General features: G+C 39.0%; 1 protein-coding gene across 1 annotated transcript; it reads right to left on the bottom strand.

Annotated features, from left to right (window-relative positions):
* Positions 1-2,783: 2,783 nt before the first annotated feature.
* Positions 2,784-6,825, bottom strand: LOC137183817 (zona pellucida sperm-binding protein 4-like). Its single transcript, XM_067591107.1, has 10 exons — positions 6,694-6,825; positions 5,254-5,637; positions 4,779-5,016; positions 4,201-4,385; positions 4,011-4,108; positions 3,769-3,929; positions 3,491-3,683; positions 3,160-3,307; positions 2,995-3,079; positions 2,784-2,914 (listed from the first exon to the last, which is right to left on the bottom strand). The coding sequence occupies exons 1-10, from the start codon at positions 6,823-6,825 to the stop codon at positions 2,820-2,822; spliced, it is 1,719 nt and encodes a 572-aa protein (XP_067447208.1). The 3' UTR covers positions 2,784-2,819.
* Between the last annotated feature and the right edge of the window lie 3,153 nt (positions 6,826-9,978).

The following is a 9,978-nucleotide window of genomic DNA, read 5'->3' on the forward strand; positions in this document are numbered from 1 at the left end:
CATATCTACCATTGTAACACACAAGATTTCATTAAGATTTAATAAAGATCTGCATCGTGTGCTGCCATCATGAATTAGGCAAAAGCAGTAGATTCAAATTCAATCACCAATCACAGAGCAGAGTCCACCCCTGACTTTTGATAAATAAATTAATATACAAATGAATAAATAAATATACTAATGTATAAATATATATATATAAATGAATAAATAAATACAAAAATAAATCTAACATGGTGACAATTAAGCATTAAATTATATATTTATTTGTGTATTCATTTATTTAACCATTTTATTATATAATTATATATTCATTGATTTAGTTAGGCCCTTTTTTTGGCACTCAAAACCTGCCATACATATATAGCAAAAGATAATGAAGTGGTATCAATCTTCTGATTTAACTCTCAGGAAGAACATCTCCACATAATTAGTGACATGTAATTATAGCCTCATGCCTTCCGTGTAGGAGAAAAATCTTAATCAGTATGGAATTATATATGTCCAGATGTTGCTAAAGTGTATTAAATTTCATAGTTACAATTTTCTAATGGAAATGATAAGAAACAGTAATGTGGATTGATGAAATCCAACCACAACTGTCTGACAGGGTCAGTATGAGTGCCAATAATGTGCCAGTAAATCACATTACCAAGCCAGAAGAAATAGTACTTGTATTCAAAACAAATTTTTACTAGGATGCCTACTGTGGGAAAAGAGGTTGACTGCAGACAGCAGAATAGCTGCTCTTTGGCTCTTGCCTTTTGAAAAGCAGTTGAATCAAATCAAAAATCTGCCAAAAAATCACAGTATGAACTGAATGTACTCAAACAAGTGTACAAAAATCTTCTCCGTTATGAAGATAAAAATGCTTGTTTCTTTACACTTATGCCTGAACCTGCAGTAAACCTCAAACCAATCAAACATAAAATTCTGACATTGTCTTTAAAATGTGTTCATGTACATCCTTTAAACTGCTGATTAAAATAATCAATAGGATAACATTTAGTGGATGAAAGCATATTGTTACTGACCCACCTCTCATTTTTCTGGGATTGTTTTGGGACTTCATGCATTCTGAAAAAGGCATTCTTTACAGCAAATCAAATGTTATTAAAGAAGAAAATCCACTCTAACACTGTAATTTACATGTTTTTTTCTACATAGTTGCAGAGCTCCATTTGAACATGTGACTTTAAAGAGGAATTCCAATAATTTTACACATGAAAGTGTGTTTACAGGATCTTGGGGAGTACTACTGCACATGTGAAAAAAGTTGTATAAAGGTAGCTGCATGAAGTCTGATAAATCGCCTCAAGTGATGTCACTTGAGGCAGTGTCGGTTGGGGCTGAAGACTACAAGTTGGACATGAAAAAAATCAGGGGATGTGGAGTTAGAAAGAAGTGAGTTTACCAGACCTCTGTTGCCCACTCTTCATCTCTGCTAAATGCTAGCAACTCAACATTACAACATTACATTAGCCTCTACACTTGAGTCAAGCTGCATTGTAGGTAATATAGGCACCATGATTTGACAAAGAAGAAGAATGCATGGTATAAAAAAGATCTCTTTTTCTGAACTGTCCATTATTATAGGTGTGCAATGATACTTGGTATTGGTATTCTTTAAAGTAGTTTTCTCCTTAGGCTGAACAACACAGACAGAAATATGGTGGTGATCATGTTGAAACAAATCCTGGAGCCTCTCCACAGAAAGTGAATAATGATAGATATAACAAGATTGTTCCTTCACCACCCTACACAAGATCAGAAAATGACACAAGTACATTGGCTCAAATGCTTTACCTGACGATTTCAATTTAGCGTTACTTTGCAGTACACCTCTAAACTTTAGACGCAAATATTGCACTTTTAATACCCAACAGCTGTAGTCACTACTAAATATGAAAAATGTACATACATAAAATATGATTCATTAATATGATGTATTATTGCAGATTAAACAAGTCAACAATATTAAAATTAGCTACACTAAAACCAGCTTAAAAGTTTTCACATTACTGTCTTGATAATTAAAACACACAAAGGAGGTCTTTTTTATAAGAAGGGTACTTTTATTTTTTAACTATATTTTGCCATTACTTGTCTTCACTAGCAAATGTAAAATTTCAAATGCAGACTTGTTGCAATTGCAACTTGTAATTGTATTTAAGTGTAAGGATATTTATACACATTGTGGTACCACTGTATTACTTTAACTTACTGTATATAAATGGTCTTCCACCACTACAATCATTTTAATTGCTTGTCTTTTCCATTTTAAAGGCTTAATTCTCATACCATGTCAAGACAGTTAAATCAGTTAATAGTCAGTAAGACAGTTAAAATCTTATTCACATATTGTATTATTTTACAAAAGTAATTTCAAGTAAAGGTCTGTTCAAATGCCAAATGCCAAATGTCACATTTATTAGAATGTCACTGAGTCCACAAAAATAATAGAAATATGCAATTACAGTTTCAGTCCTTCTATTTTATCTCTTGTGAGTTTTGAAAATTGGTTATTGACCCTTAAGCAGTATTTTCAACTTTGCAACTTGGAATTACCCTGAATTACCATTAAGGTACTGTGGGTTGACAAAACAATATAAACACTTATATAACCAGTTGAATTAACACCTTGCTGACACAGTGTCAACAGAAACTGCATATTGTAAGTTTTAAATATTATCTATTAAGGATAATTGTATTGCATTTGATTATGATCTGGTAAACCGGTAAGTTTCGTAAGATGAGATTTAAAGCACATCATAGCCAAATTTCTCAGCTAAATTCTTGATCTTGAAACTCTGCACTGTTTACTCTTCCTCAGGGGCGCCTATGATCACAGGTCCAACAGAGGCCACAACCTTTGGCTCTTCCCTCTTCTGGTCCACAGCCTTGGCATCTCTCCCTACAAACAAACATACAAACATGGTCAGATTCAAGTGGACTTTGCTAATGAATTCTGCATATCATAAATCAATCACTTACTTTTTCTACTTTTTCTGTAGCATGATGGCTCACAGGAGCCTCCAGCTACAGGGCTGCACACAGCTGTACTGCAGTGAATGTACACCTGAACAAGGAAAACAGTGTTGTCAGATTCATACAGAAATATTTTCTATCAGTTTTTTCTTTTAATCATTTGATCATTACCTGTTCCCTCATGGGTGTTAGTGAGCCGGGATCCACAAAGGTAAACATTTTGAAAAGGAAACGCCTGTAGTGACTTGGGAAGTCCAGGCCAGAGGAGAGATCAACTGGAACCAGTGAGGACAAGTAGCGATCATCCCTGTATGGACACCTGGGTGAAGAGAAAATTTAGTTAATGCAATGACACTGAAATCAAAATGAATTAGAAAGTCAGTGTTTTTTATAGAATTAATTTCCCCTCACACTATTTCTAGTGAGCAGACCTGACAGAAGTGTAAACTTTGACAAAACTTGAGCATGTTGTCACATACAGGACAATTGATGTTTTAGTTACCCGTCTATCAGAATGTCCCACTGGGGCAGACTGTGAGGGTTGGGGCTTATGGTTGTCCAACAGCGACCAAGAGTCAGGACAAGCATGGGATCTGTCCTCTCCAGTAGTTGAACCTCTACGTACACTGGGTCCCTCAGTACTTTGGTCACAGGATAGTCTGCCTCCGTATAGAAAGAGCTATAGGCCACATCCACTGTAAGAGCAGAGATACCAGTTAAATATTAAATTATGAAATTATCTACAAACAATGCAAAGCTACAAGGCTGACAAACACTTACCTTCATTACAACCCTTTGTAAAGCACTGTCCGTTAGCCAACCTCAGCGCCACTCTGATGGGTCCCAGAGCAGCAACTGGTAGAGGAGGATCTTGTAATGGCAAAACCTCTACAACCACAGTTTCAACAGAAGTGCCAATGTACCTACACTGGAAGAGCAATCTGAAAAGAGAAAACTGGCATTATGTTGCTTGGCCAGAACATTTACTTGAACACTGTAACACTAAAAAAAAGATCCCCTACTCATAGTAGCTGTCCCTGGTAATGGCTCCAAGAGGCCCAACTCCGACCTCATATGAGGAGGACATCCTGTTCTCATAGATTATGACACCAGGCTCCTCCTACAAAAGGCAAGAGAAAATGTGTTAGATGGGGTAACAATCTGTGAAAGTTGTCTTTATTGTTTGAAAAGTAGAGAAAATAAAGATCTTACCATAATGACAGAGCCACAGGAAGTAACAGGAAACTGGTAGATGGCGAAGTGTGAATTAGAGTCAACATGAGTACAGCCTTGACCTTCTCCCAACAGTGAGATTGTCTCGAGGTCAATGTTGGGCAGAGTAGCATCTCTGGCCACTACCACAATGAACTGGGCATCCTTTGTGCACTGGACAGTTACTGGTGGCATAAAAGCAGAAATTGATAAGTTGAAATATTAGATGTTATTGACCAAAGAAAATGTTACAAGACTATGAGTCAACAGCCACACGAGCAGCTATTTGAGAGTTTAGGTACAGCTCTGCTTTGAACTAAATGTTAACATGATGACAATTTTACCATGCTGATGTTCACCATGACAACCTTAGTTTAGTGTGTAAGCATGCTAACATTTGTCAAATTTAATCCAAAGAAGCATCTTACCATTGTATTATTCTATCAGGATAATTGTATTTTTAGTGAAGTTAAACATTTGTGTCATCCATTGACAAAATGCAGTATATACACAACACATCCAGAAAAGTGACCCTGTTACTCTTTGAAAATCAATAATAGCCTTGTCAAAAAAATCACCTGCTTTTCCAAAGTAGCACTGTCGGCCATCATGGCAGCAGCTAATGGCTTCACATGCAGCAGCAGAGATATCAGGAGCTCCACATGGGATTCTCTGGCCCTGTTCCACCTCACAGCTGTGGAAAGAATGCGGGTTTGGCTGAATGGGTTGATGTGGCTGATGTGGCTGATGTGGCTGATGCGGTTGCTGCGGTGGATATGGCTGATACATTTGAGGGTCCTGTGGGTCTTGAGGAGGCTTGGAAAATGCTCGAGGAGATCCAGGGAACTTTGGTGCTTGGGGATATTGAGGAAACCTTGACGAGGAAGCAGGTTGACGGAACTGTGGTGTTTGAGGATATTGAGGAGCCTTTGGTGGTGAAGGAGGTGAGACCTGTGGTATTTGAGGATATTGAGGAGCCTTTGGTGGTGAAGGAGGTGAGACCTGTCGCATTTGAGGATATTGAGGAGCCTTTGGTGGTGAAGGAGGTGAGACCTGTCGCATTTGAGGATATTGAGGATATTGAGGAGCCTTTGGTGGTGAAGGAGGTGAGACCTGTGGTATTTGAGGATATTGAGGAGCCTTTGGTGGTGAAGGAGGTGAGACCTGTGGTATTTGAGGATATTGAGGAGCCTTTGGTGGTGAAGGAGGTGAGACCTGTGGTATTTGAGGATATTTAGGAGCCTTTGGTGGTGAAGGAGGTGAGACCTGTGGTATTTGAGGATACTGAGGAGCCTTTGGTGGTGAAGGAGGTGAGACCTGTGGTATTTGAGGATAATGAGGAACCTTTGGCGGTGAAGGAGGTGAGACCTGTGGTATTTGAGGATAATGAGGAACCTTTGGTGGTGAAGGAGGTGAGACCTGTGGTATTTGAGGATACTGAGGAGCCTTTGGTGGTGAGGCAGTTTGGATCTGTCGCATTTGAGGATATTGAGGAGCCTTTGGTGGTGAAGGAGGTGAGACCTGTGAGACTTGATCATACTGAGGATATTGAGGAGCCTTTGGTGGTGAAGGAGGTGAGACCTGTGGTATTTGAGGATAATGAGGAGCCTTTGGCGGTGAAGGAGGTGAGACCTGTGGTATTTGAGGATAATGAGGAACCTTTGGCGGTGAAGGAGGTGAGACCTGTGGTATTTGAGGATAATGAGGAACCTTTGGCGGTGAAGGAGGTGAGACCTGTGGTATTTGAGGATATTGAGGAGCCTTTGGTGGTGAGGCAGATTGGATCTGTCGCATTTGAGGATATTGAGGAGCCTTTGGTGGTGAAGGAGGTGAGACCTGTGAGACTTGATCATACTGAGGATATTGAGGAGCCTTTGGTGGTGAAGGAGGTGAGACCTGTTGTATTTGAGGATAATGAGGAACCTTTGGCGGTGAAGGAGGTGAGACCTGTGGTATTTGAGGATATTGAGGAGCCTTTGGTGGTGAAGGAGGTGAGACCTGTGGTATTTGAGGATATTGAGGAGCCTTTGGTGGTGAAGGAGGTGAGACCTGTCGCATTTGAGGATATTGAGGAGTCTTTGGTGGTGAAGGAGGTGAGACCTGTTGTATTTGAGGATAATGAGGAACCTTTGGCGGTGAAGGAGGTGAGACCTGTGGTATTTGAGGATAATGAGGAACCTTTGGCGGTGAAGGAGGTGAGACCTGTGGTATTTGAGGATATTGAGGAGTCTTTGGTGGTGAGGCAGATTGGATCTGTCGCATTTGAGGATATTGAGGAGCCTTTGGCGGTGAAGGAGGTGAGACCTGTCGCATTTGAGGATATTGAGGAGCCTTTGGTGGTGAAGGAGGTGAGACCTGCGAGACTTGATCATACTGAGGATATTGAGGAGCCTTTGGTGGTGAAGGAGGTGAGACCTGTGGCGTATGAGGATATTGAGGAGCCATTGCTGGTGAGGCAGGTTGGGCCTGTTGCATTTGTGGGTATTGAGGAGCCGTTGGCGGGAGAAACTGCGGTGCCTGAGGAGGTGGAGAGCCCTTTGACATCTGAGCTTCTGTCTCTGTCCAAACTAAGCACCCTAGCAGTGCTAGTGCCACTAAAGAGGTGGCACTCCAATACTTTGCCATGGTTTCACAGCAGTTTGACCTGGACAGTCCCCAAGTCTACCAGTCATGTGCTGCCACATTTATATGTGACTAGACCTGATGTTTTAAAAACTCCACCTCTGCAGCTAAATAACCACCAATCAAGGTTTCCTAACTTCAATAGCCACTTAAAAGGTTCAGGGGTTTATTATGTAATGGTTTTTTACATTATTTAGGTGGACGCCTTTTGGCAACTTCACAAGATCAGTTGTACGGGCAGGATAAGTGGATGAAACACACGTGTCCTATTACATCTCCTGAGGTGGATGACAGTTTAACATTAAAGTATTTATTGACAAATCCAAGATTCAGGTCACAAAAACTTTTTCAAAGGTCTTCATAACCTCAAGCTTTATTTGTCACCAAATGTTTATTTTGTGCACAATGCACATAACATCCCTGGCTTGATTTGTTTGCAGTTTGTCTTTTGCCCATAACAGTCAAAGGTTTGGATGACACTGAAAAGGTAACAAGCCACAAAACAGGGGACATATTGATCCTCTCCTCAGAATCTGGAACAAAGTTTTGCCATACTATGTCAAACCACACTTAAACCTAAACTTTGGCTGTGGTTTTCACTACTGCTGTAGTCTCTATTATGAACACACTCACTCATATAACTTGGCATTCATTAGGGTCATCATACAACACATTACAAACAACATTTAAATAAAGTAAAAGTAAAAAAAACAACAAAAAAACATAAAGGACAACCAGTCATACATACATAACAGCCAATGAGTCACTCTTACATAGATGGGCTTGGTTTATGGCCATGTGGCTTCAGACCAATTGTTTTCCCAACTTGGCAGAGTGGCATGTGCCAAATAAAACAAAATAAAAAGAGAACCTGCAATGAGATATAATATATATAAAAATATATAAATGTCTGGCAAAAGGATATTTCTTTAATGACACAGGGTGTCTCACCTATGCATATTTTACCACATGGGCTTTGTATCATATAAATAAAATTGTTATTTTTGCAGGTACTACAATTCTTAATGCTGATGCTCCTCCAATTGGTAGGGTGGTTGAAAGACTTTTTTTATATACTGGCTTATGCAAGCTGCACACTTGAAGAGATTCACTTCTAAGCCTAATGTTGGAGACCTCGATATGTTGACATGCTCCACATCTCTATCCTTTTTGTTTCTTGTCCTTTTAAAAGTCATCATAGGTAAGTCTTTGAAGGTTTCTTTCATTAGCTCAGTTGGCTCTGGCAAAGTGGTGAACCAGCCGACATCCATGGCAGTATGGCTAAAAACATGTCTTCTGATGAGAAACAGTTTGTATGATTCTTGGTGTACTTTTGTACATTACCATTGATATATTTATCTGTGATATGCTAAAAAAGGCAGCAACCCAAGTATATAAGTGTTTAAGTCTGCAAACTGAGTAATGTTGTTTACACAGCCATCTGTGTCTGAGATTTAATTAATTTCAAACTCAAATTTGTACTCTTGTCTTTTGCTGTCTTCGGGTAGCACCACAGAGTAAAGCCCTTTTCTTGAAACTCAATAATCAAACTGGTGTGTTAGTTTGACAATGCCTTCATTACATCTCTGTGATGACAGATGTTGAGGAAACTCCTGTGGTAGGGACTCTCTAAACATCCTGATTAAAACAAATCTCAACTGATCTAAAATCATACTGACAAGATTTTGTCATTAGGTCATGTTTCAGGCCAGCTCAACACCTATTCAGTTTTATTTCACAAATGAAAAAACACAAACTTCAACTGGAGCTTAAACTCCGCAAACTAAAAAAAATTACAACAAATTACAACCAAAAGGTTTAATGTCATTAAACGCATTTTAACAGCAATTAGAACTAGTCCTAGGTTTATTTAGGCTTTTCAGGCAAGCTTTTTCATGAACATAATATTAACAAGAACAGGACAATGAAACTGTTGCTTTGTTGAAAAGGAAGTGGAACAAGCTTCATCTTCAATTAAGTTGGTTTTCTCAGCTAATTAAATGATAAAAACAAACTGTTAACAATTTGCAGACAAGCTAACTGAAAAGTTGGATGTGAGATGAATTTTTTTTTCCATGTCACTCTCGGGTTTGACCACGTTGTGGCTCTATCTTCTCTGTCTCTGCTACAAGCAAACACCACAGATGTATCAGTGGCAGGACACACACACACACGTTTGTATAGGTATCTTAGCGAGGACAGTCATTGACATAATGCATTCCCTAAACCCTAACCCTAACCTTAACCATCACAACTAAATGCAAAACCCCAACCTTTACCCTAAACTGAGCCTAAACCCAATTCTAATGTTGACCCTAAAACCAAGTCTGGACCCTCAAACAGCCCTTTGAAGGTGTGTCAGGAAGTGAGGACCGGCCAAAATGTCCTCACTTTTACAGCCTGTCTGTCTCATACAGTAACAGTTAACACCACCACTAGATTTTAAATGTCTCATAATACTTTTACACATTTATGACCTGTCTGTCACGTGGAGATTTGGGCACACACACACGCACGCACACACACACACACACACACACACACAAGAATACATTAATCAATCAATCAATCATCAATTGTCATTTTTCTGGGACCCCATTAACAACAGAGCTGGCTTCTGTATTTTCTAAAGACCTATAGAACCAACAGTCATGCTAATAATGGAAAATCCTTCAACTGAATTCAAATACATCAATCAATCAATTAAAATCTGTATTGTGAAATTGTCTTCCTTTAATCATATAATTTCTCTCCAAATCCCTAAATTGCTCCACAGTGGCAACTGCTTGGACATAATGACACACATGGTGATTTCATTCCAACATAAACCTACAGTGATAACTGAGATGGAAAACAGCAATATTTCACAAACGCTACCAAAAGTATTGTTTTCTTTTTGTTAAATTAATTCCTTGTTTCTGTTTTATAAGAATGTTTGTATGTTTTCTGCTCTTGTTATTTGTTTTCTGAGGTCATTTATTTACTTCTCCTATCGTCTCCAGAAACGTTATTATTGGGTTTTAGCTCTTGCAATAATTTATTTTGTAAAATGTTGTTATATTTATGTTGACAGTTAGCACCTGCTAAGGCCAAAGATCTAATTTGATTCATTACCAGATGAAAATATTGTCACATGGTGACTGTCAATTCAAGAAC

This window comes from Thunnus thynnus, chromosome 5 (assembly GCF_963924715.1).
Source record: "Thunnus thynnus chromosome 5, fThuThy2.1, whole genome shotgun sequence".
Classification (NCBI taxonomy): Eukaryota; Metazoa; Chordata; class Actinopteri; order Scombriformes; family Scombridae; genus Thunnus; species Thunnus thynnus.

Bases quoted from the DNA above. Each gene is read 5' to 3' on its own strand.
- LOC137183817 (XM_067591107.1), bottom strand. From the start codon at position 6,825: ATGGCAAAGTATTGGAGTGCCACCTCTTTAGTGGCACTAGCACTGCTA. The intron at 5,638-6,693 runs GCTCCTCAATAC...AAGGCTCCTCAG, and splicing joins CGCAGTTTCTCCCGCCAACG to TATCCTCAAATACCACAGGT. The intron at 3,684-3,768 runs GTAAGTGTTTGT...CTGCTCTTACAG, and splicing joins TACAAAGGGTTGTAATGAAG to TGGATGTGGCCTATAGCTCT.